The 26514-nt window shown below is 42.3% G+C and overlaps 1 protein-coding gene and 1 non-coding gene across 7 annotated transcripts in view; both read left to right on the forward strand.

Annotated features, from left to right (window-relative positions):
- The window catches only part of ZNF512 (zinc finger protein 512), a 45861-nt gene extending 22556 nt beyond the window's left edge, over positions 1-23305 (forward strand). For 2 of the 6 annotated variants that reach the window (XM_060186760.1, XM_060186756.1), the window contains 13 exons: positions 586-773; positions 1933-2022; positions 2401-2484; positions 3452-3576; positions 4673-4759; positions 5054-5152; positions 5732-5899; positions 9999-10193; positions 17112-17213; positions 19392-19454; positions 20596-20694; positions 21172-21411; positions 21454-23305. In XM_060186760.1, coding sequence (XP_060042743.1) covers positions 728-773; positions 1933-2022; positions 2401-2484; positions 3452-3576; positions 4673-4759; positions 5054-5152; positions 5732-5899; positions 9999-10193; positions 17112-17213; positions 19392-19454; positions 20596-20694; positions 21172-21411; positions 21454-21522 — 1467 coding nt within the window. In that variant the 5' untranslated portion in view covers positions 586-727 and the 3' untranslated portion in view covers positions 21523-23305. The remainder of the gene's footprint in view (positions 1-585; positions 774-1932; positions 2023-2400; positions 2485-3451; positions 3577-4672; positions 4760-5053; positions 5153-5731; positions 5900-9998; positions 10194-17111; positions 17214-19391; positions 19455-20595; positions 20695-21171; positions 21412-21453) is intronic. The other 4 variants (XM_060186761.1, XM_060186757.1, XM_060186758.1 and 1 more) reach the window with 3 other exon arrangements.
- On the forward strand, positions 11252-11358 carry LOC132537832 (U6 spliceosomal RNA). The gene has a single exon (XR_009549257.1). It is a non-coding gene; the product is annotated as a U6 spliceosomal RNA (small nuclear RNA).
- Positions 23306-26514: the final 3209 nt, after the last annotated feature.

Below are 26514 nucleotides of genomic sequence, written 5' to 3' on the forward strand. Positions count from 1 at the left end.
TTGATCCACAACTTTGTGTGATGCCATTGCTGAATAGCTTCCCTAGGCTGACTTACTTATTTTTTCATTTTTTTATTTTAGAGAGAGAAGAGAAAAACCAAACCACAGCACCACTCTGTCATCAATAGAGCTCCCTCTGGCGCTATCCATGGTGTTCCCCTGTGGTGGCAGGGAGCAAACCCAGGGCCTTGTGCATGATAAAGTGTTCGCTCCACCAGATGAACTGTCTTCCAGCCCATAGAGAACTCTGAAGTGCCACAGAACACTATTATTGTGGCCACTTTTTTTTTTTTTTTTTTTTACTTTGAGGAATCTAAGAATACCTTCTTGAGGACCAGAGAGTGATCATTTTCCTGGACTGCTTAATCTTTCTAGTCACAATGAAATATAACAGTTGTATACATTATACTAGACAAGCCATTGTAATTATTAAGGGATTAGAAACTAAATTTTGTTTTTGTCATATTCTTAGGTTGTTTTTTTTTTCTGCATAGGTAACCAACTTGATTATCTTCTCATTATATAAAATAACAAATAGGAACTTTACTCCCTATCCTCTCTCGTGTTCTCTTTGTGCCGTGTTAGTAGCAGGACCCAGTGCTCCATAAAGGATAATAGTTTCCAGTACACTGACCCTCACGATGACTCCTTGAGTGGCTCATCGTCTGCCTCCTCCTGTGAACCAGCCAGTGACTTTCCAGCCTCTTTGCAAAAATCTACCTGCTGGATGAAGATGAGAAGGGTCAAGCCAGCTGCTGCTTCCCCTGTTGAAGGTACCAGTGCCAATGTCTGTTTCAGTGGCAGAGCAGCCTTTGAAGTCCTGTTGTAGTGTAACTGTTGTAAGTGACTCTTAAAGTATGAATTGTCATATATGTTTCTTTTCGATGATCAACATGTGTTCAGGTGTTAGGTTTTTGTCCACTGTTCCTATACTGAAACGATAGCATTTGTGATCTTCTTCTTCTACATTATCTTGCTACTAGCCTTCTTAGTTGGATAATTTGAATCTCTCTTCTAGTTGTTTTGTTTTTAATGTGCCAGAGAATGAACCAAAGACCCAGTGAGTGTGTGCTGTTACTGAGCTGCCGCCTCAGCCCAATTTTTGAAGGGAAGGAGGGAGGGAGAGAGGGAGAGGGAGAAGAAGAGAGAGAGAAAGAGATGTGAAGAGACACCAGAGCACTGTTTTCCGCCCCTAGCATTTCCTTAGTGCTGTTTATGTGTGCTCACAAGCAGGGGTTCAGTGCAGAGCCTCATGCATGGTAAACAACGCGTGCTAGCCAGTGAGCCACCTCCTGGGCTCTCTTTCCTTTTATTCTTCTAGTTTGATTCTCTGTTGAGCATTTAGGGGCTGGTGTAAGTGTTATTCTGGGATGGGAAGGCAAGCAGTGGCACACCAAGTGCACGTGTTACTATGTGCAAAGACCCAGGCTCAAACCACTGTTCTGCTGTGCAGGAGGGACCCTTTGCCAGTGTGAAGCAGGTCTGCAAGTGTCTCTCTATCTCCCTCCCCCCTCTCAATTCCTCTCTGTCCTATTAAATAAAAAAAAGATAGACAAAAGGAAAAAAAGGGTTATACTGGGTAGAATTTCCTTGGTTGTCTTAGTCTCAAGGGTCCTTAATAGCCCTTTAATTTGAATAGATTGTCAAACCACGATCAAACAAAGCACAGTGTCTGAAGGCCCTCATTATTCATAGGAAATAATTGATCATTTTGGATTGAGAACAATGCACACTGAAAAAAGAATGCCGAGTTAGTTAATGAAAAATACCGACTCTGCGAGACATGTCACAGGCGTTATCTGTGAGGTCTGTGTTCTCTGATGATCTGATTCTCCCTTTGATCGTTTTGGGAATGATGTTTTGAAGACAGATCTGGAAGTTTGCTTACAAACCTTCCTGAGTTTTCAGTTTGGTTTTTGTGTGGTATCTCAGGTGGAGTATCAGCCAAAGGAAAAAGAAAGCCCAGGCAGGAAGAGGATGAAGACTACCGGGAATTCCCTCAGAAGAAGCACAGGCTATATGGTAAGGGAGTAGCTTTGCTCTTTCTTTTTCCCTGATTGTTTGGGCTTTATTCTTCGACAGCAAAAGAGGGGACACACCTTAAGTTCTCATACCTGTAGCACTTTTGAGACAGCCCCTTGGATATTTTTACAAGAGTGACCTCCATCCTGTCTTATCTTTCCTTTTGTTATGGCTTAAAGGAGGCAGTTAGTTGAGGGAGTGGGCAAGGGTATTGAGAGAAAGGAGGGCAGGTGTTGGGCTGCACCGCAGAGAAGAGAGAGGAGATCCAAAGCGAAGAGGGAACACAAATCTTTATTCGCATGGGCACCTCAGAGTTGGGCAGTTGAGTGCTAGAGGAGGGTTAGCAAAGATGGACTTCAATTTTTTGTCTTGCATCAGGGAGGAAGCAACGACCTAAAACTCAGCCTAATCCCAAACCTCAGACACGTCGTATTCGGAAGGAACCACCAAGTTACGCTGCAGGTATGTTTCTTTGTTGGAACCCTGTGGAATGTCATTTCTTCTTTTGTGGCTGTTGATAAAGGAATGGTACACCTAAGTGTTTCTTTAAGGAGACTGTTCTTAAGGACAAGGATTTCGATGTCCCATAGACCCTGGTTAAATTTTTGACATTTCATTCATTTTCTGACCCACTCAATTTATTTAACTCCTACAGGTTTTAGTTTCTTTGTCTGAAGATAAGGATAATATAGGCAGAACTGTCATGAAAATTAAATGATACTAAAACATTTAGGACAGTGACAGGCATGTAAGAATCACTCAGAAAATTGGCTGTTATTATCTCAGTATCTGTTACTATATATTGCATACTTGAGTGAAAGTGTTGCTCACTGTCATGTTTACCTTAAGAAATTGGGGAGGAGGGAGGAGGGTGGTAGAGCAGCAGGTTAAGCACAGGTGGCGCAAAGCACAAGAACTAGTGCAAGGACTGGCGTAAGGATCCCCCAGCTCTCCACCTGCAGCGAAGTCGCTTCACAGGCGGTGAAGCAGGTCTGCAGGTGTCTGTCTTCTCTCCCCTTCTCTGTCTTCCCCTCCTCTCTCCACTTCTCTCTGTCTTATCCAACAACGATGACATCAGTAACAACAACAATAATAACCACAACAATAAAACAACAAGGGCAACAAAAGGGAATACATAAATAAATAAATATTTAAAAAAAAGGGAGGAAGTGTTACCCAGTTCTTTTAGGAACTGAACTTCCAGTTGTCTTTCAAATAGTTTTTACCATGGAGAAATGAGTAGGAGCTTCAAAAACTCCTCACAGCCTGCAGAAATTATTTCTAAAAATCTATGCATAGTCAGAATCTCTTTTATTATCTCCGAGGAGTGGGACACATAACGTTCTGATACTTTTCCCAAATTCTGGCACTGTGTCTTTTGTTCCTAAAGGAAGCAACAGATTGCAGTGTTCCTTTCTCTCCTCTGTAGGCAGTTTGGAGGAGCAGTGGTACTTGGAAATCGTGGATAAAGGCAGTGTCTCCTGTCCTACCTGCCAGACAGTAGGAAGAAAAACCATAGAGGGCCTAAAGAAACACATGGAAAATTGCAAACAGGTTAGATACTTTGTGGTGTTTGATAACCATTGTCACCTGCCACCCAGACTTAGGACCTTTGTAATGTATTGGGTGTGCTCGCTGAAGAGAAGTGGCAGGGACGTGCTCGTCACCCAGCCAGGCTTAAGAGTCTGCAGACTTAGGCCTGGCTCTTCACACAGCCATTTAACTGGTGTCACTGAGTTTGTTCTGTGTGGAGTTTGGCTTCCTCATTTACAAACGAGAGATGAAGTAATGTCCTTGGTTTGGTTGGTGAGAGGAAGAGAAAGGAATAAAGCCTATTAGTTGCCTATCCCTTTACTTGGCAAATATTTGCACTTCGTAAGTGGTAGTTCTGTTTATTTTGAAAATGAGTTGCCAGGGCTCAGAAGATACATTAACGGTTAAGTAAAAAGGCTCTTGTGTCTATGGCTCTGATGTCTCAGGTTCAATTTGCTTGCATGATGATAAACCAGAGATGAGCAGTGAGTGAGTGCTCTGGTAAAAAATAAATAAATAAAATAAGTAAAAGAGAGAGAAAATGAGTTACCTGCTGGTGTTTCCATTTTGTAAATGAAAAATTAAAAAAGAATAAATGGGCAAATATATAAAAATATAGTTACAGAAATAATGGCAACCTGTATCCGTGACCTTTGGAGACCTACTACAGTTTCCAGTGGAGGGAATGTGGACATAGAACTCTGGTAGTGGGAACAGGGTGGAATTATATGCCTAGTATCTCATAACTTTGTAAATCAATATTAATATCAGTAATAAAATTTTAAAAATTTAAAAAGGAGAGAAAATGAGTTACCTTTTTGTTTGTTTGTTTGTTTTGTTTTAACCAGAGCACTGATCAGGTCTGGTTTATGGTGGTGCGGGGGCTTGAACCTGGGCCTTTGGAGCCTCAGGCATGAGAGTCTGTTTGCATAGCCATTATGCTAGCTATTACTGCTCACGAGTAACCTTTGAAGACAATCAGCTTGTGGGGTTGTGAGCTTCACTGCTACTGAGTTTAGGGAGAGGAGAGCCAGCTGAGAACATTCGGTCAGGGGCCTTGTGACATTCTCTTCCTCTGCTGAGCAGCTGGGTGCTGAGCAGTGTGTTTTCCTTGCAGGAAATGTTTACTTGTCACCATTGTGGGAAACAGCTTCGTTCAGTGGCAGGGATGAAGTATCACGTCATGGCAAATCATAATAGTTTGGTAAGACTCCCTCTGCCCAGTCTGGTAGAGTCATAGGTTTTTGTGTTTAGATTAGCACCAAAGGTTCATATCCTGGGAGACAGACTCAGAACTCTTTATTTCCATTACATTCACTCCCTTGTCTGTCTAGGAGAAGATGGAGAAGCCAGGAGTCAGATAACCTAGACTTCATGAACATCAGCTTAGGTGCTAGGCCAGTCCTTGATTCTCCTATGATACATACTATATATATTTCTTTGTCTATATCTGTCTTTTCCGTGAGTCATCTGCGTGCTTGCTTCTCTTGCTTTCTAGCCCATTTTGAAGACTGGTGATGAAATAGACGAGCCAAGTGAGAGGGAGCGGCTCCGAACAGTCCTGAAGAGACTGGGCAAGCTTAGGTGCATGCGTGAGGTAAGAGACCAAGGGGAGCAGCTCCTCCTGCTGCCTGGAGTCAAAGGCCAAAGCCTCTGTGTTACTCTTTTCCATTTCTCCTTCTCCCTTATAGATTTGCTTCTGTGCCATCTTCCAGAACAGGAGTAGCTCTTGCTTTTCCAGGCTGTCAGAACTCATTAATCTTTATTTCCTTTCTCACCTCCAAAAATTCATTTTCCTCCCTCTTTCCCTTTGCTCAAAGGAATTTCATTACTGTACCCTTTCTTTAATGTGATGAAGAGGTTAGTAGTAACCTCGTGAGGGATGTTGATACGCTGGGCATTTTATATTGTGTGGTTTTGGATCTTAGGCTATATAGCCTAAGAAAACTGATTAATAGGAGGTACACAGTTCTAGTTTACAGAATGCTGACTAAAATAATTGAGTGGGAAATAGGACAGCTTTTGGGCCCAGGATAAGGAAGGATTGTGCTGATGGGAAATACTGGTGAGGGGCCAGTGTTAGTCAGGGATTTATTTGTTATCATGTGGTATTTGAGTGCTTTGGGATTGTTCAGATTACTTAAGATTATAGTTTAACCCTATCTCCTGTGTTCAGAGTTGCTCGAGTAGCTTCACTAGCATCATGGGATATATGTACCATGTCAGAAAATGTGGCAAAGGGGCTGCAGAGCTGGAGAAGTTGGCCCTGAAATGTCAGCACTGTGGGAAGCCATACAGATCCAAAGCTGGACTTTCATACCACCTGAGGTCAGAACATGCACCTGTGAGTACTGATGACTTTGCAGTCCCTGTTTGGGGTTATATTTTGTGCTCACCACTTCCCCCTACATCTTTCACACATCCTCGTTTGTCTCTCCTTTTAGTCTTTGCGTGCCTTTTTGTGTCCTTGGTGTTTTCTATTGCTCTTATATTTTTACCTTTTGAGCATTAGGTTCAGGGAATCAGATTATATTATATAGTCTGGAAAAGAATAAACTCGTATTTTTAAATCTAAAGGCATTCCCTCTGAGTTAGAAATTTTGTAGGCAGTCTGTCAAACTGATTTCTCGTTTCCAGTTTTTCTGTATTGACTTTTATCCTCCGAATATGTTTTCAGGCTCCCCAGCCCTATTTTTAAGACTCAAATTTCAAGGTATAATATATATATTATAATTAATATTTGCACTGTTATGGTACAGTTACATGTTTGACAGATTTGTATAAGCGCTACCACAGTCCAAGTAGAGAGCGGTTTGATCACTGCCATTTGATCATTGATCTTGTGTTCTTTGTATTCAGCTTTCTTCCCCAGCCTTTGGCAACTACTGATCTATTTTCTGTCCTTGTAGTTTTGCCTTTTTTCTGAATGTCTTAGAAATACAGTAAGTAGCCCTTTGAACCTGATATCTTTCTTTTAGTGTAGTGCCTTTAAATTTCATCCATGTGTTCACATATCTTTAGTATATTCCTTTTTATTTCTGTCTAGGGCTCCGGTGTATGGATGTTTCAACTTGTTTATCCTTCTGTTCTCCAGTTAAAGAATATTTGGGTGGTTTCTGGTATTTGGCAATTAAGAAAAAAAGCTGTTATAAACATTCATATAAAGGTTTTTGTGTGAAAATAATTTTTAACTTTTCTTGGGTAAATATTTTTTGACTTTTAAAAAAGTTTCTCCTCTTGATTCTTCTGGAAGTTTCATAGTTTTGTTTTTTTTTTTATAAGATGGCTTCTTTTTTTAATCATGTATTTATTTGATAGAGACAAATTCAAATGGAAAGGGGAGATAAAGAGGGAGAGACCTACTTATAACCCTGCTTCACTGCTCATGAAGCTTTCCCCCTGCTGGTGGTGACCAGGGGCTTGAACTTGAGTCCTTGCACATAGTAACGTGTGCTTTACCAAGTACAGCACCACCCAGCCCTCTAAGTTTCATAATTTTATTATATTTATTCATTTATCTTATTTTTTAATGGAGTCAGGGCCTCTTGCATGCATAATTTACTCTTCCCAGGCATCTTTTTGAAAAAATATTTATTTATTTATTCCTTTTTGTTGCCCTTGTTTTATTATTGTAGTTATTACTGTTGTCATTGTTGGATAGGACAGAGAGAAATCAAGAGAGGAGAGGAAAACAGAGTGGGGGAGAAAGATAGACAACTGCAGACCTGCTTCACTGCTTGTGAAGTGACTCCCCTGCAGGTGGGGAGCTAGGAGCACGAACCAGGATCCTTGCACTTTGCACCACCTGTGCTTAACCCACTGCACTACCACCCGACTTTCTCTGAGGCATCTTTTCCAGAAAGTGAGAGTGACAGACAGACAGGCTAACTGATAGAATGTGGTATATGGGCCATGTGTGTGACAAGGCATGGGGTATACCACATGAGCGATTATTTAAAAAAACTATTTTATTTATTATTGGACAGAGATAGAGGGAAATTGAGAGGGCAGGGGGAGCTAGAGAAGGAGAGAGAGATACCTGCAGACCTGCTTTACCACTTGTGAAGCTTTCCCCATATAGGTGGGAACCAGGGGCTTGAACCCAGGTTATTGTGCACTGTAATGTGTGTGCTTAACCGGGTGTGCCACCATCTGGCCCCTATGAGTGATTTCCTTAGCCCTATGACTTTGTTTTACATTTTAGGACTTATGATCCACTTTGAGTCTTTTTTTTTTCCTATGTATTATGAGGTGTGAGCTTTTATTTTTTACATCTTTTTTATTTTATTTTATTTTTTTGCCTCCAGGGTTGTTGCTGGGGCTCGGTGCCTGCACCAGGAATCCACTGCTTCTGGAGGCTGTTTTTTTTCCCTTTTCTTGTCCTTGTTATATCATTTTGGTTATTGTTGTTATTTCTGTTGTTGTTGTTGCTGTTGGAATGGAGAGAGCTTCTTGAACCTTTATGTCTTTTATGTTGCCTACACTAGGGAAGTTCTCATCTATTATATCCTATAGAATGCTTTCTTCCCCTCCCTCTATTTCTTCCTCTGGTAGGCCTGTAATGTATATATTATTTCTTTTGAGGTCATTCCATATGTCTCTGTTGTTATTTTCAGTATCTCTTAATGTCTTTTTGAGATCTCTTCTTTTTTAGTTTTCTCTAATTTGTCCTCAGTCTTGCTAATTCTGTTTTCTGCCTCATTTATTCTATCCTCCCCTCTTATTTTCTGTAGCTCATCTATTTTTTTTTAATTTTTTAAAATTTATTTTTTATTGGATAGAGACAGAGAAAAATTGATAGAGAAAGGGGAGGTAGAGAAGAAGAGAGACAAAGAGATGCCTACAGACCTGCTTCACTGCCTGTGAAGTGACTCCCCTCCAGGTTGGGAGCTGAGGGCTCAAACAGGGATCCTAACCGGTCCTTGTACTTTGCGCCACATGGCCTTAACCCACTATATTAGCTTGTTTAGCTAGTTGTGCTTTTAGCTCAGCTATTTCAACTTTCAGCCCTCTAATTACCTCAAGATAGTTCTTTCTTTCAGAGACCCATTTGTTGTTTCTGCATTTCTGATGACAATTCTTTCAAACTCTTTCCTCACTCCTGTGACTAATTCCTTAGCTAGTGTTTGGATGTTGGTCTCATTCTTCTGTGTTTCTACCTTTGGGGGACTTTTAGTTGGACTTTTGTCCTGGTTCATTTCTCCAATGTTTCTCCTTGGTCTGACCATTATTATAGTGTGTTATGAGGTCCTTCTCTCAGTACTTTTCAGTCCACTGATCACTCCTGCCTGGATTGACTTGTGTCTGAGTAAAGTACGTAAAGAGTTCACAGTTGTGGATATTAACAGTTGTTTCAATGTTAACTCAATCCCTGAGTTGTAGCACAGTGCCTGTTAAAGCCACATTTGTTCTTTTTTTTTCCCTGTAGGCTATGGTAGCCTGAGGGCTTTTTCTTACCTATAAACAGGTTTTTTAGCTTAATCACTCACTCCTGACCAAGAGATAAAGCAGGGTGGGGGAGAGATAGCACAGTGGTTATGCAAAGAGACTCAACACCCCAAGGATCCAAAGCTCCAGGCTCAATTCAGCTTCTCTGCCAAGCTGGGCAGCACTGCTGGGCCCTGTGAGTTTCTAAACAAGTCCCATTTATAGTATGTAGGTTCTGAGGCAATTATTTACCATGTTCCCATCAGGAGAACAATGTGGAAAGGCTCTACCACAGGTGTGTAGATCTTCTCCTGAGTTTCCAGGTCAGTTCTCTGCCTCCCAATGTCAACACAGGGCTTCTTCCCCCCTGCTGCTCCAGCCTCTGACAGCAGTTGCAAATGGAGACTCACAGTCACATTTGGTAGGTCTTAGGGGAGTCCTCTCCTCCCTTGAGCTGTCTTTTTGGGATCTCTCCTTAGGCTTCTCTCTGTCCACGAGCCACATGTGTTTTTACACATTGGTGACTTGGTGGGTTCCCAAAGCAGTCCGTCTCGTCTTGTTGCAGTCTCAGGTGACCTTTGATATTCCTTGTTCTTTAAAGAAGTTTCTCCACTGGTCGAGCTGGAGGTCTGGGCAGAGTTATGGTCTCTGGATGCTCTGGTGATTTGGTGGGTTCCCAGAATAGTTTTTTAGACCTGTCTTGTTGCGGACATACGTGGTCTCCTTTGATATTCCTCATGAGGTGTGAGTTTTATGTAATCACTTTGCATATGGATATGTCTTGACTTTTAGCCACTTTCATTATTGTATTATTTATAATACAATACCTTTTTTGCTTCTCAAGCTATTTTTTGTGTTTATGAATGAAGTATGCATTGCTGGGTTAGAGCTTTATGCTGGTAGCAAGCTAACAAATAGCTCCTTTTATGCTTATAGAAGGGCAGCCAGCCTTAAATCGTGGGCTCTCTTGGAAGCCAATTCTCAGGTCTTTGCTTTGCGGTGTCTCATTTTTGCAGATCTCCTTATTTCCAGAGTCAGGACAGCCAGAGTGCTTAAAGGAGATGAGCCTGGAGCCAAAGTGCGGAGGCCGAGTTCAGAGGCGGTCGGCCAAGATAGCGGTCTACCACCTACAGGAGCTGGCCTCTGCTGAACTGGCCAAGGACTGGCCCAAGAGGAAGGTGCTTCAGGACCTGGTACCTGATGATCGGAAGGTCAGATGGAAACTTGTATTAATCTTTTAAACATGTCTGATACCATGCTCACAACATACAGAAACATGCGCACTTGGATGGATACCTGCTAAGCAGTACTTTGCTTTACTATCCTTGAAGATGGAGTACACCTGAGCCTCATATTTGAATTCAGGTAGGTGTGAGAGAGAGAGAGAGGGAGAGAGAGAGAGTAGGAGAAGAGGGTGGGGAGAAGAAGAGAAGAGAATGATTCACAAGTTCCCTTAGGAGCCCTCTTAATTTTCAACTATATCCAAAGGAAACTAATGTTCTTTTCTTTTCACCTGTTCTTCACTATATTTCTACCTTGTTGGTTCATATGTAGTAGTTTATAATCAGCTCAGTGCTTTTAGTTTTGTTTTTTTTCCCAGAAAGCATATGAAAGCCCAATATAAAGTAATTAAAGGCAGAGTTGCTCTGAGAAATTGGACATGTTCAACTCAAAGCCTTGTCTACCCGGCCTTCTCCTTGTTGCTTTTATGTTTCCGTGCATGGCTCCCAGGTGTACTTCTGAGGGTGCAGAACCCAGCTTGAAAGCATTTGATTTAGCTAGATCATAGAAGGAAGAAACATTAGGAGCCAGGTGGTGGCACAGTTCATCAAGCACATACATCACAGTGTGCAAGGACCCAGGTTCAAGCACCCAGTCCCCATCTGTAGCAGAGGAAGCAGTGTTGCAGGTGTTTCTCTGTCATATATATATATATATATATATATATATATATATATATTGGGAGAGAAGAGGGAGATATAGTGAAGGAGAGAGGAAGAGAAGAGAGACACCCATAGAGAGACACCAAAGCTTTCCCAGTCATGAAGCTTTCCTCTTGGAGGTGGGGCTAGAGGTATGAATCCAGGTCCTTGCACATGGTAATGTGTGTGCTCAACCTGTTGCTCCACTGTCCAGACCCCTCACTTTCCCTGTTATCTTCTCCTTCTCTCTCAATTTCTCTCTACCTCTCTCCAAAATAAACAAATAAAAATATATTAATAAATTTAAAAAGGAGAAATTTCATTTGGCCCAGAGGAGACATGAGTTCGTGCCTGCTTCGGCAGCACATATACTAAAATTGGAATGATACAGAGAAGATTAGCATGGCCCCTGCACAAGACTGACACACAAATTCGTGAAGCGTTCCATATTAAAAAAAATAAATAAAAGGAGACATGAGTTCTGTGATGACAGGGTATTCGTGGGAGAACTAAGGGTGTCAGTAAGAGCTAGGGATCTTTTACTCTCAGGGGCATCCCAGTGGCTAGTGGAGCCGCTCAGTGGGAGAGTGTGGCACTTGCCTGTGGAGGCTCCATGTTTGATCCCTGTCACTACATATGCTGGCGCAGTGCTCTGGCCTCTGTCTCGCTCAAGCTCTCATTAAATAAATCAGTGATCTTACACAAAGATAAAGAATAGTTTAGCTCTGGCTTAAAGTTTTATCCATGTAAGAGGACTATTATGTGTCAGAAGAAAATGAGTCAAATTCTATAAATGTGGCGGCTGGGTGGTGGCACAGTGGGTTAAGTGCACATGGTGCAAAGTGCAAGGATCCCGGTTCGCCTGGCTCCTCACCCACATGGAGGTTGCTTCACAGGTGGTGAAGCAGGTCTGCAGGGGTCTGCCTTTCTCTCCCCCTCCTTATCTTCCCCTCCTCTCTCAATTTCTCTCTGTTCTATCCAACAGTAGTGACAGCAGTAACAACAATGATAATAACAACAATGATAAGCAGCAAGGGCAACAAAGGGGAACAAATGGCCTCCAGCAGCAGTGAATTCGTAGTGCAGGCACCGAGCCCCAGTGATTACCTTAGAGGCAGTAAATAAACAAACAAACAAACAAATAAAATACTTGCTAACCTCATTGATAAGGTTTGGTTGCCTTTATCAGGCAGATAGCAATCTTTCTTTAATCATCAAACAGGTTTGTATGCCAGTATAAAGGGCTTTAGGAGTTAAAGGCAATATCACTTTGTGGTTTTTTTAAACTAAAATTCAGGTTTTTTGTATAGATAATACATTCTTGTGGTTCAAAAGTCAAAATGATGACAAACATTGTGCCATCTCACCTCCCACCTATCATCATTCTACTCTATTACATCTTGTGTTCTTCCGGTATTTCCTGACACAATTAGAAACAGCATGGGGCAGGGGAGACAGCATAATGGTTTTGTAAAAGGCTCTCATGCCTGAGGTTCTGAGGTCCCAGGTTCAATCCCCAGCACTACCATAAGCCATAGCTGAGCAGTGCTTACTCTCTGTATTTCTCTGTCTCTCTCCCTGTGTGTGTCTTTGTCTCTCCCCCTCCTCAAATAAAATCAATAAAATATATTTTGAAAAGGAAAGAAAGGAAACAGCAGTGTCTGTCTGGGAAAGCCCCCTGTTTTCCTTCACTCTCACACTCTGACAACAGACTGGGCTTCCCCACACTAACAGTTCTCGGACACCTGCTGAGTGTCCTACAGTCTGATTCAGTTTTGACATTTTCTACCTGGAGTTAGAGTCAGATCCTGCATGTTAAAGGCACAGTCAATCCCATGAGTCTGTTCCAACTTTGAACCCATTCATAGCTCAGCCCCAGGTTATCATCTGTACTTCTGATAACTGGCCGTAAATTGGACTTCTCATGGCCCCTCTATGCATTCAGCGATTAACTAGAACAGCTCACAGAGTTCAGGGAGACACTTACCACATCTGCTGATTTACTGTCAAGAATATAATAAAACGGGCTGTGTGAGTGTAGATGTTACCATGCATCTGTTAAGTGCATGTCACCTGGGTTCAAGGTCCCAACCCCCACTTGTAGGGGAAAGCTTCACAAGTGGTGAAGCAGTGTTGTAGGTCTCTCTGTCTCTCTTTTCCCCCTCAATTTCTCTCTGTCCTATCAAATTAAATAAATAAAGTTTGAAAAAAATCTTTTTTTTTTTTTGGCCTCCAGGGTTATGCTGGGGCTCAGTGCCTGCACTATGAATCCACTGCTCCCGGAGGCTTTGGTTGGTTGCCCCTGCTATTTATTATTGTTATTGTTGTTATTGCTGTCATCGTTGTTGGATAGGACAGAGAGAAATGGAAAGAGGAGGGGAAAACAGAGAGGGGGGGAGAAAGCAGACCTGCTTCACTGCCTGTGAAGTGACTCCCCTGCAGGTGGGGAGCCGAGAGCTCGAATAGGGATCCTTACGCCTGTACTTGGGCTTTGTGGCACCTGCGTTTAACCTGCTGCACTCCCTCCTGGCTCCCTGAAAAAATATTTTTTAAAAAAGAATGTAATAAAACAAACAAACATTGATATGAAGAGATACATTCATACCATATTCCTGTCCCTGTGGAGTTGGGGTGTATCACCACCTTCTTGATATCAACACAGGAAGCTCGGGGATGGAGTAGATAGCATAATGGTTATGCAAACAGACTCATGCCTGAGGCTGCAAGGTCCCAGGCTCAATCCCCCATACCACCATAAGCCAGAGATGAGCAGTGCTCTGACACACACACACACACACACACACACACACACACACACACACACGAAGCTCTCCAATCTCTGTAATTTTGGTTTTTTAAAAATATTTATTTATTCACTTTTTTTGCTCTTGTTGTTTTATTGTTGTAGATATTCTTGTTATCATTGTTGTTAGATAGGACAGAGAGAAATGGAGAGAGGAGGGGAAGACAGGTGGAGAGAGAGATACGTGCAGACCTGCTTCACTGCTTGTGAAGCAAGACCCCTGCAGATGGGGAGGCGGGGCTTGAACCAGGATCCTTACACTGGTCCTTGTGCTTTGCACAATTTTGGGGTTTTAAGGAGGTCCCATCACATCTCCATGATTCGTTATTAATTAAATTTCCAGCCCCTCCCTTCTTGCCATGAAATGGGGTGTAGAACTAAAAGTTCCAAGATTTTTTGTATCATGGTTTTTGTTTTTTTTATAGTGACAGAGGGTTGGAGAGAGAGGGTGGGGGTATGGGAGTGAGCAAAGCACCAAAGCTCCCTTTAATGTGATGGTAGTAGGCTCGAACCTGGGTCATGCACACGGCAAAGCAGTGCACTATCAAAGAGAACTATTTTGTTGGCCCACGAATCATGTCTTGACCTTGTCTAGACTCCTTCTAGGAATCAGAACTCACTGGAACAAAAGATGCTTCTCCTGTCACTCAGGAAATTCCAAGGGATTTGGCAACTCTGTCACAGATACTCCTACCACTCAGGCGATTAAGATAGTTTTAGGAGCTCTGGGTCAGGAAGTGAGGTCAGAGACCAAGTATTAGCAGAAACTGAATATATATACACAAATGGCAGTCTTACAAGTCTGTTTTCCTTTTCTTAATTTTGGGGGAAAAAGTTCTGCTTATAAAATCATTGCAGAATTAGTGTAGAGTTTCCATATGCTCTTTCTCTTCGCCTAATGCCAGTGTTTTACATAAGCATTATTTGGGGGTTGTCAAGCATTAATTGTGGTTCTAAATGTCAGACCTGTATAAAAAGGTCTTCTCAGAGATGCATTACTGCCCTTCTTCCCAAGTACCTGTTCCAGACCTCCTTTTATTTCCAACTTATATCTTTTATATTCCTTCCCCAAACTAAGCAAATTCATATTTCTGGTAAATGCTTCATGCATTTTTGTGGCATGAATGATCAGATACACATATCTTTTCTTCTCTCTTACTATAAATTTTTTTCACTTGCTTTATTTCACTTACAGCATCTTCATGGAGATCACCTTCATTTTTGTACTAGCAGACATATAACTTTATGACATATGTACTTTATATAAACCTCCTTGTCGCCTTAAAGGGGTTTTAAACCTGTGCTCATTAACTGCAGAGGAAATACTTCTAAAGCTAACCAGCTATCTCTGCTCTGATTTCTTTCATGAATATGCCAAGGATTTTTCAGGCCGTCTTTACATCTCGTATTACCCTATGGATTTTAATCCTGTTTTTCTGTCTCAGAGAATCAGCTTCTTTGAAGACTCTTCCATTGTTGAAGCAGGAGGACTGTTTATTCACCAGAAGTACAACTACTGCCCTTGGTGGACTTTGTAGGAATTGTCTCTACATTTGTGGTCCTTCCTCTGGAATCTATAGATTCCAAGGTTGTAAGAAGAGATTAATGTGTAAAAAGAATTCTGGGAATAATCACAGTAGAAGCAAAGATTATGAGCTATTTTCCAAGTTTTCTCATGTCCTTGCTCCAAAGTGAACTAGTTTGTGTATGTGTGTGTGTGATAGACTTAGAAATATTGAAGGTTGGGAGTCGGGTGGTAGCACAGCGGGTTAAGCGCACGTGGCGCAAAGCGCAAGGACCAGCATGAGGATCCCGGTTCGAGCTCCCGGCTCCCCACCTGCAGGGGAGTCAGTCACTTCACAGGCAGTGAAGCAGGTTGGCAGGTGTCTGTCTTTCTCTCCCCTTCTGTCTTCCCCTCCTCTCTCCATTTCTCTGTCCTATCCAGCAACGACGACATCAGCTACAACAATAAAAACAACAAGAGCAACAAAAAGGAAATAAATAAATATTAAAAAAAAGAAATATTGAAGATTAACCTGTCATTAAAGAAAAATGAGAAATACAGATAAATAGAAAAAAAAACCTGGAACCACTTAGAAAAAATACCACTAGAATTTGTTTTATAATCTTCTTACCTTTTACCAGTTTGCTTGTATTTCTATTGAGTGTATCTTTTATTTTTTAATTTTTATTTATTTGTTGCCTCCAAGGTTATTTCTGGGGCTCGAGGTGCCTGCACTATGAATCCACTGCTCTTGGAAGCCATCTTTTTCCCATTTTTGTTGCCATTGTTGTTACTGTTATTGTTGCTATTGCTGTTGTTTTTGGATAGGACAGAGAAATCGAGAGAGGAGGGAAGACAGAGGGGGAGTAGAAGACAGACACCTGCAGACCTGCTTCACCGCTTGTGAAGCGACCCCCTCTGCAGGTGGGGAGCCGGGGGCTCGAGCTGGGATCCTTGCGCTGGTTCTTGCTCTTTGCACCATGTGCACTTAGCCCCCTATAATCCACTGTGCTACTGCGCGGCCCCCTGAATGTATCTTTTTTGTGTACTCTGTGAATATAGTATGTATGCTTAATTGTATATGTAGCAGTGCACACTTATATCCCTTTTTTCTTAAACAATTGATTATTTTTTTTCTGCCTCCAAGGTTATATTGCTGGGGCTCGGTGCCTGCCCCACTCACTAATCCACTGCTCCTGGAGGCTATGTTTTCCCATTTTTTTAAAAATCTTTGTTGTGGTTATTATTATTGTTGTTGATGATGTTGTTGGACAGGACAGAGAGAAATGGAGAGAGGAGGGGAAGACAGAGGGGGGGAGAGAAAGACAGACACCTGCAGACCTGCTTCACTGCTCGTGAAGCGGACCCCCCCCCCGCAGATGGGGGTCCTTGCGCTTCACACTATGTGTGCTACCACCCGACCCCCAACAATCATTTTATTTTCCTTGTTTTATTGATTTAACATTGCTTTACAATCCTATAAGTTTTTAGAAGTATATTTACACACACACACACACACACACACACACACATGTGCGTATGCATATGTGTATAGGGTACCATACCCACCATGAGAATTCTATGCTGTCTCACCAAATGGAACCTTCCACCCATTTCCTCTGAGTAATTATCTTAAGTATACTGATGTCACTAGCTTTTCTTTTCACTGTAGATGAAATACTATGTCTGAAAGTCACCTGCTCTTTGTTAAAAATCAAAATTTTTTGAAGACTTAACTATAACTAGAACTTGAAAGGGTCTTACGTAGTAGAATTTTTGATCTGTCAAAGTATACTGGTAGAACTTTAGTATTACATTACCTGAAGAGTTGGGTATCAAACTTTTGGAGTGCGCTGATTGGAAGTTGGATTCTTCCAATAAAATGTTTTTTATCTTGCAGCTAAAATATACTCGCCCTGGTCTACCCACCTTCAGCCAGGAGTTACTACACAAATGGAAATTAGATGTCAAAAAGTATCATCGCATTCAGTGTCCTAACGAGGTGACTCTCATTTATTTATTCTGTAAATACTTATCAAATATCTATTGTTTCTCTTAGTATCACTTTGTGACAAAGTACCTGAACCTTAGTGGCTTAAAACATTAAGTGTTGGGAGCCAGGCAGTGGCGCAGCAGGTTAAGCGCACATGGCGGAAAGTGCATGGACCTGCATCAGGATCCCAGTTCGAGCCCTCGGCTCCCCACCTGCAGGGGGTTCGCTTCATAGGCAGTGAAGCAGGTCTGCAGGTGTCTGTCTCTCCTCCTCTCTGTCTTCCCTTCCTCCATTTCTCTCTGTCCTATCCAACAACAGCGACAGCAATAATAACAACAATAATAACAAAGATAAACAACAAGGGCAACAAAAGGGAAAAAAATTTAAACAAACAAAACCATTAAGTGTTTGGCATATCGCACCAAAGTAAAAGACTCTGGGGTGGGTGGGGAGAATAATCCAGGTCCAAAAAGGATGACAAAGAACCTAGTGAGGGTTGTATTGTTATGTGGAAAACTGGGAAATATTATGCATGTGCAAACTATTGTATTTACTGTCGAATGTAAAACATTTATTCCCCAATAAAGAAAAAAAAAAAAAAAAGACTGGGGGTGAGGGGAGGGCTCATGCCCTGTAACATGATGGCAGAAGAGGACCTAGAGGGGGTTGAATTGTTATGTGGAAAACTGAGAGGGTACCAGGTGGTAGCGCAGCGGGTTAAGCACATATGGTACAAAGCTTCAAGGACCAGCATAAGGATCCTGGTTTGAGCCCCCAGCTCCCCACCTGCAGGGGAGTTGCTTCGAAAGCAGTGAAGCAGGTCTGCAGGTGTCCTATCCTCCTCTCCCCCTCCTCTCTTGATTTCTCTCTGTCCTATCCAACAACAATGACAGCAGCAACAACAATAATAATAACAACAATAAACAACTAGGGCAACAAAAATAGCCTCCAGGAGCAGTAGATTCGTAGTGCAGGCACCAAGCCTTATCGGTAACCCTGTACGCAATAAACAAATAAATACATACATACATACATACATACATAAATACTGAGAAATGTTACACATGTACAAACTACTGTATTTTACTATTGACTGCAAACCATTAATCCTCCCCAACAAAGAAAAAAATAATTAAAAAAAACACAAATGTTTTTATTTGTACAATTCTGTAGATGGATAATTTATCCAGGGGCCAGGAAATAGCCTTCTCCTTATCATGAGCAAGGCCTGGGGCTCAAAACCCAGTATCATATGAGAGCACTGAGAACAGCTTTGGGGGAACTCCATGAATGGCAGAGAGGTGCTGTGGTGTGTCTTCATTTCTCTTTCTTTCTATCTCCCTGCCTTAAATGAATAATGAGGAACATTGACTAAGGAAGAGTACTCAGCAGAGGCCCTGAATTCATTTTCCAGGGTACACCAAAAAAAAAAAAATTTGTTTTTTTAATGATTTGATCAGGACTCAGAGGCCACTTTTACTCTACATGGTGACCAGCTGGAATCACTCAGGGTGCATTTGACTGGAACCTTACAAGGCAGCAGAATAAAGAAGATGGCTTCAGTGTAGCTAATGTAGCTGTGAGCTTGATTTTCCACATGGCCCTTCTGGCAGAGTTGTTGGATCACCAGCAGGGTGGCGGATGTCTCAGAGAGAGTATGAACTATAACTATCAGAGAAAGAGCCCTGACTTTAGAATTTGTGTAACACTATTTCCATAGCATTCAAAATTTTGACCAAAGGCGTGCAAGAACTACATTCAGAGGAGGATATATAGACTCTGTTTCTGGATGGGAAGAATGGCAGGGAATTATATTTTATTTGTAGCAGTAGCCATCTCTGCATAATTTTATAAGTGGCACTTTCGAAAGAGCAGTCATATTTGCACTAAAATGTGGAACAAATTTTAACCATACAGTTTTCTGTTTCTCAGTGTATCACAGAGAGCGGTGCCTGAGCTTTGCTAAGCAACCTTTTCACACCTCTTTTCCTTAGTTTCCTTCTTGGTTTTGTAACTTGCATGGGAATTCTTCCTCTGGTTTGTGCTGCTATGATGATGATGATGATGGTGGTGGTGGTGATCATCATCATCATCTTCCTCCAGGTGCACGGTTGGGTCAGTGTAAACAGCCGGGCTGCTAAGGGAAAGCTACTGTTGGCTCATGTTATTTCTTCTTTTCTCTTCTAGGGATGTGAGGCTGTCTACAGTAGTGTATCAGGCCTTAAAGCTCACCTGGGCTCTTGTACATTGGTTAGTAACTTTTTGAACTACAACATGATCTCTAAAGTAGTCTGACATGAAAAAGAGAATTCAGTTTAGGTGAACTGTTACTCTGCCTGTTTGTGCTTTTTTTGTGAGGCTTGTCTAATTTTTTTTATGCCCCATATATTCTTGGCCTGTTACTGGTTGGACTGCTAAAGTATGAACACAGTGAGAAAAGTGGTCAACAAAGTCCTAAGTTATATCAGTTAATGGAATTTGGAAAAGGAAATTTTCACTTTCAGTCCAATCTGTGACTCAAATTCTTCTACCTGAGCCTCTCCCACATTGGGCGTGCCCATCTTGTCTTACTGGGCTGTAAACTTTCTGGAATCAACATATCTACACCTTAAGCCCATCTGAACTGAACTGACATGACCTCTGGGGAGGGGAGATGGGATCCCCATATGCCAGGCTAACAGCCAGTCACCTCACTGAGTCTTTTCCATGTTGACCCAGGTACCCTGTAACCCACCAGCATGCTGCCACCATTCAGTTCCATTCAGAAGTCTCTCTTCCCACAAAATGAGTATCACAGAAACCTGAAGCTTCTGGAGGGGAGCGAAGTCTCAGTTCAAGGCAGTAAGGGAGTTGTAGTCCTCCAAGCCAGAGCCTTCCGGAGTGCTTAGGAATTTGTCATCTTGATCCTAGTTTCTGATTTCTAAAACTAGGTATCGTGGATGGTGCTCTTCTAATGCCGGATTCCAGAAGGCACTGTGTGCAGAGTGGATCAGAGTGGGAATACCTGCACCTTAGTGCCTCTGATGAGCTTGGGGGGGTGGTGGTGGTGGCTATTTTTGGGGAGGAACCAGAACACCCAGAAGTAATGTGAAAGAAACGGAAGGGTGGGAGATTAAGATGTGTTATGAAATGAGGTTAACTCCAGGTCTCTGTTTGGGGGGCTGTAGATTGTCTTTGAGTATTTGGTACAGAACCGCATTAGACTAGATTTATATTGCTAGTAATCTGCCCAGGCTGGTTCTCCTGAATGTGTTGCTCTTTGGGACTTTCTTCTCCTCCCCTTTGCTTATGCAGAATCCGCTCTTTTCATCTCTGACAACCTCCAGACATGACTCGGGTATATATACCTAGACTTAGCAGTGATTCTCTTTTCTTTCTCTCTTGGAAATAGGGAAACTTTGTGGCTGGAAAATACAAGTGTCTTCTTTGTCAAAAAGAATTTGTGTCAGAGAGTGGTGTCAAGTATCACATCAACTCTGTCCACGCTGAGGTGAGGTCCCCTCTTTCCCACGGCACTTTTTGCAGTCTTGTGGCTCCCACAAGTAGACCACAGAGCAGGGGGTTTGGTGCTTGTTTTTCTGGGCTAGGTCTGTCAAGGCAAGAAATTGTAAAGGCAGTCTGGCTGCAGAATTCTATTCCGGTATCAAAGAAAAATCTTGTTGGCCCAGTGCTTTACATCTCATGATTTTTTTTTTCCCTAATACAAAGAATATAAGTAGGTGTGATTGTGCTAAACAAACAGACTTTGTATTGAAGTACTCAAGCCATGTGACACCCAATCCATGTTTCTAATGACTTCCTGGTAATTGTTTTCTCCAGTTTAGAACACAGAGTTCTAAACTTTCGCCCCAAATCCATTTTTTTCTCACTGTGGCTTCTGTATTCTAACTCTCCCCATACCCCCTGATGTACTCTACTTCCTTCTGAGTGGGTGATAATTTCTTTTCTTTTTTCTTTTTCTCTGTAGGATTGGTTCATTGTAAACCCCACAACAACCAAAAGTTTTGAAAAGCTGATGAAGATCAAGGAGCGGCAGCAAGAAGAGGAGAAGCGGAGGCAGCAACACAGGAGCAGAAGGTCCCTGAGGAGGCGGCAGCAAGCCAGCGTCGAGCTTCCTGAGGCAGAGCTGAGTCTTAAAGTAGGGAAGGATCAGAGGAGGAATAATGAGGAACTGCTGGTGTCGGCCTCCTGTAAAGAAGCAGAGCAGGTGCTCGCTTCGGCAGCACATATACTAAAAGAAGCAGAGCAGGAGCCAGTGCCAGCACAGCTCCAGAAAGGAAGGCCCCCAAAGACGAATCAGAAGCGAGGAAGGAAATAGGCAGGCGTGTGAAAGCACTCCCAGTGGAGGATCGGGTGCTCTGGCCATGGGGACTGTGCTGGGAGGACCAACTGAAGGGGGCTGAGCAAAGAGAAGTGTTCTCTTTCAGCTGCTTGTGTAGGCTGTGACATTCTCAGCTCCCTCCTCTTGTGTAAATTTCACGGTTTGCCCCACTTAATTCATTTACACACACACACACACACACACACACACACACACACACACACACCCACCCACCCTTCCCTTTTGGATAGCTTTCCCTGCTGTTCTTCACTGGAGCCCTCTTGTTTTTCCTCTTATCTTGCCCAAAGAACTCCTTCTCAGGCCGAGTGTAGGCCCTTCTTGCCCTGTACGAAACATAAGAGACCTGTTTGGTTGTCCTTTCCTTCCAGGGGTGTAGAATGTTCTTAGAAGCTCCACTGATTTAGTATTGACACCATAAACTAGCTTATAAAACAACTCTGAACTTTTTTCACCATACGGTTTGATCATTTTGCATTTGTGATATGATAAGTTTACACTTGAGGTCTGTTGTCTCTTGATGGGGTTTCTTGCCCTGTCTCCTTGGGAAACATAGGCTGTGCAGAAACTTCTGTCAACCTGGCTTTAGGAATAAAAGCAGGAAAGTGGACTTAAGATGAGAAAGTTAGATCCTCCCTGCACTGACTTTACTAAGAGATGCTTTTTTTCCAAGTGGGACTAGCTAGACCCACAAGCATGAAATCAGTCTTAGGAATAAACTGTTTCAGACATGAGAATGACAGGAGAGAAGAAAGTAGAAGAAGCAATAAATACTGCCCCAACTTTCCTGGGGCCCAGGACCTCCTTTCTTGCTATTTTCAGTGCCCTTCTGTAGCTTGTTTAGAAAGTATTTAAAAACAGTCCTCAGTTTGAAGGACAGAGAAATACCACATGGCCCCTGATGTTCTGACACAGTTGCCTGATGTTCTGACACAGTTGCCTGATGTTCCTCATCATGGCACTAAAATTGGAAGCTAAGGTGCTCATTCTTTATCCCCTGGACTTGACCCTCACTTGTGAGTCCCCTTGTGCTGCCCCACTACTGCCCCCAAGTCCTCAGTCCTCCTTTGACCAGTCTCTTTGAATTTTCTGAGAATATTGTCCTCTGCCCTTACTTATATGTGTTCTGTCCTCTTTGTATCCTGAGACTTTGACACCAGATGTAGATACTTGTCTGGATTTGGAGAGAAAAGTTTTTTTCTGTACCTCACACCTACCTGGTAATGTCTAATGGGCTGTTTCTCTTTGAAGTTGGCTTTCTTTGAAGCCTTGGTTAAAACAGCTCTATTGTTGTGTTTCTGAATTCTCTTTCCTTTTCTCATAAATTCTGGTCTTATGTATTCTGGTCTTATGTATTCTTGCTAAATTTTTGCACTTGCCACATAAAAAGCAAGGAGCCCGTCACCTAATATGAAGAAGATACTACCTTCCCAAATTCTGGAAGACTGTTACCACTCTAAACCCATTCTCTGTGCTCCTCCATATAGCTTTAAAATGTGGGCTTTTTGTGAAGACCACTTTCAAACAAGGGAGCACTTAAACCCAGCTTGGATACTGTCACAATCGGTAGTTTTGAGACACATGAAGGATACGGTATTTCCACTCACCGTTTTCATTGATAGTTGCACCCTTTAAAGCCCTTTCTGTAGATGAAGATTGTCAGGGAGGAGAAATGAAGAAGCTATGTTAATTTCTGGTGAGTAAGACTTGGGGGAATGTTTGACAATGACAAAAGGAATAAATTTCTCTCATTTGGAATGTTTCCAGTTGTTAATTTAGTCCTTGCTGACATAGTTTGTGGGAGCTAAGAAGATGGCTAGAGGTGGGAATGAGTTTGACATAAATTTGAAACACCATTGTCTCCGTAGTTCTTTAACTTCTGAAATTAGCTGACTAAAAGAAATTCTTTTTGAGATTAAAGTGAATTTATCTAGGGAACTTGCCCAGTCTAATCTGGGTCTCTAGAAGGCCACTTCTTTTTCCCCCTCGAGACCAGGATAGCAGGTCTTAATGTTACCCTAGGGTAGGGGAGGCAGCGTTAATAGTTCTGCAAAAAGACTCTCATGCCTAAGGCTCTGAGGCACCAGGTTAAATCTCCTGCACCACCATAAGCCAGAGTGGAGCAGGGCTCTTCTATAGAGATGACTAGCTAGCTTCTCCCATTACTTCTAGGCTAGAACTCTTTAAAAGGAGAGCGAATATATCCCCATGATTGTTTTTGTAATGCTAACCCTACCTCAAACCAGGTGTAGAAGATGATAGGACTCTGAGGGATGGTGGAGCATCAAATAGAAGATAGTTTACTTCCTAAGCTACCTCACAGAAGACGAAGAAGATGTACCTGAGGCTAGTACATGAGAAGAAATAAACATCTGTGGAGATTGATAGATCACTAGTTTCTTCGTTAAAAGACCCGCAAAAACACAACTGTGAAGTAACTTGCCTGGTTGAGTGTACATTTTGTCCTTCACAAGGACCTGGGTTGGTTTGTGGACCCGGAACCATGTAAGAACATCTACTTGGCACCAAAGGGAAGATCCACAAGTGGTATCATGGTCTCTCCCTTTAACTTTCTGTCTCTGACTAAAATTACAAGGGAGAGAGAAAAAAAAGACATTTGGGAACAGTGGAATTATGCAGACCAAAAGAAAGAAAAAGTTGTATACTTGTATAGAATTTAGAAATACGAATTTGTCATTCTAGAAATAGGATATATGTGTAGAAAGTGCATGCAGACATGCACAGGAATGACAGACGCTGAAGTTAGCATGGTGCTTCTGGCATCCGAAGGTATTATTTCTTAAGGTGGATAATGCGTTTTGTTATAGTTTTCTGTATTTGCCTTATGTCTGAAATATTTTATTTCAGAAATCAGCTCTAAACAAAAACATCCACTCACCTTCTGATAAGGAAACGCTTCAGAAACCTGGCTTGGATTTTCGTGTGTTATCTTGACTTGAACCTCGCCCGCTCGTCTTGCTCTCCTTTTCTCCTGCTATGGCAGTCTCCCCCAGAGTACAATAGCCTCCCAACAAGCTTTCTCTTGTTTATTTATTTTTATTGTCTCCAGGGATAGCACTGGGGGTTGTTGCTAGTACTAGAAACCTACCGCACCCTGCCATCATCTTTTTTCTACTTTATTTGATGAGACAAAAGAATTGAGATGGAAGGGAGGGGGGAGAGAGAGACCTGCTTCACTGCTCGAGCAGTGAAGCATTCCCCCTGCAGGTGGGCAGCAGGGGTGGGGGAGTGGTTTGAACCAGATTCTTGAGCATAGTAATGCATGTGTTCCGCCAGGTGTGCCACCACCTGGCCTCCACAAACTTTCTTTTGCTTTCTGCAGACCAAACTGCTGCCCATATAAAAAGGTGTAATTTAAAATTGTGACTCAAGACTTCCTTCACGTGCTAAAAACCTAATGGTTTTCCAGTGCACTTAGGATAAAATCACTCACTCCCGTTTGCCCTGCAAGAGCTTCTGTTCTCTGCCACTAGCCTGCTGCCTTTCCTGTTCCTGTGTTCCACCCGCATTCTGAGACAGTTCCCAAATACACTTCAGCCGTGCAAACCTGTTTGTTCCTTGACCCTCCTGAGCTCATTCTCATTTTAGGGCCTTTGATTCACTGTTTCCTATTGCCTACAATGGTCTCTCCCTCAGCTTCTGCACTGCTAGATTCAGTTTATCAGTCAAAAAGTTTTTTAATTTATTTTTTCCTTTATTGGGGGTTAATGCTTTACATCCGACAGTAAATGCAATAGTTTGTACATGCATAACATTTCTGAGTTTTCCACATAACAATACACCCCCACTAGGTCCTCTGTCATCCTTTTCCAGGACCTGTCATATAATTTATTATGCACCCAGCCCTCACAGTTCTCTTCCACCCCTTCTTCTCTCCCCCAGCCCCCCCAGAGTTCCTTGCTTTGATGCAATACACCATGCCCAGTTCATGTTTTACCTGGTTATCTCCCTCCCTGTCTCCAATTACTAAGTTCCACTTATAAATGAGATCACTCAGTATTTGTCCTTCTCTTTTTGGATTATCTCACTTAGCATAATGTTTTTCACTTTCATCCAAGATGATGCAAAGGAGATAACTTCATTTTTAACAGCTGAGTAGTATTCCACTGTGAATATATACCAGGCTTTAAAATTTTTTTAATAAATTTTATTCATTATTATTTTTTTTGCCTCCAGGGTTATTGCTGGGTTTCAGTGCCTGCAGCACAAATGCACTGCTCCTGGAGGCCATTTTTTCCCATTTTGTTGCCCTTATTGTTGTCTTTTATTTTTGCCATTGATACTGTTGTTGGACAGGACAGAGAGAAATGGAGAGAGGAGGGGAAGACAGAGAGGGGGAGAGAAAGACAGACACCTGCAGACCTGCTTCACTGCTTGTGAAGTGACTTCCCTGCAGGTGGGGAGCTGGGGGCTTGAACCAGGTTCCTTATGCAGTGGAGCTTTGCGCCACATGCACTTAACCTGCTGTGCTACTGCCCGACTCCCAGGTTTTTTTTTTTTTTAATTTTTTCCTTTATTGAGAGATTAATGTTTTATATTCAAACAGTCAAATTTTAACCTAAGTTTAACTTCAGAGTTCTTTTCCAACTAAATGTGTTTTCTGTAACATCCTATGTGTGTTCAATGTTCCTTATAGCAAAATAACCAGATTTGGCCAACCTGTTGCTCAGTGGCAGGTAGGAATTTCAAAGTATGTGTGCATATATTTGTTTTTAATTTTGTAAAACATTAGGGGGGGCTGGATGGTGGCACACCTGGTTGAGTGCACATGTTAACAATGCCCAAGGACTCAGGTTCGAGCCCCTGGTCCCCACCTGCAGGGGGGAAGCTTTGTGAATGGTGAAGCAATGTTGCAGGTGCCTCTCTGTCTCTCTCCGCCCCTTTCTATCACCCCCTTCCCTCTCAATTTCTGGCTGTCTCTATTCAATAAAGATAATTTTAAAAAATTAT

This window comes from Erinaceus europaeus, chromosome 3, assembly GCF_950295315.1.
Source record: "Erinaceus europaeus chromosome 3, mEriEur2.1, whole genome shotgun sequence".
Classification (NCBI taxonomy): Eukaryota; Metazoa; Chordata; class Mammalia; order Eulipotyphla; family Erinaceidae; genus Erinaceus; species Erinaceus europaeus.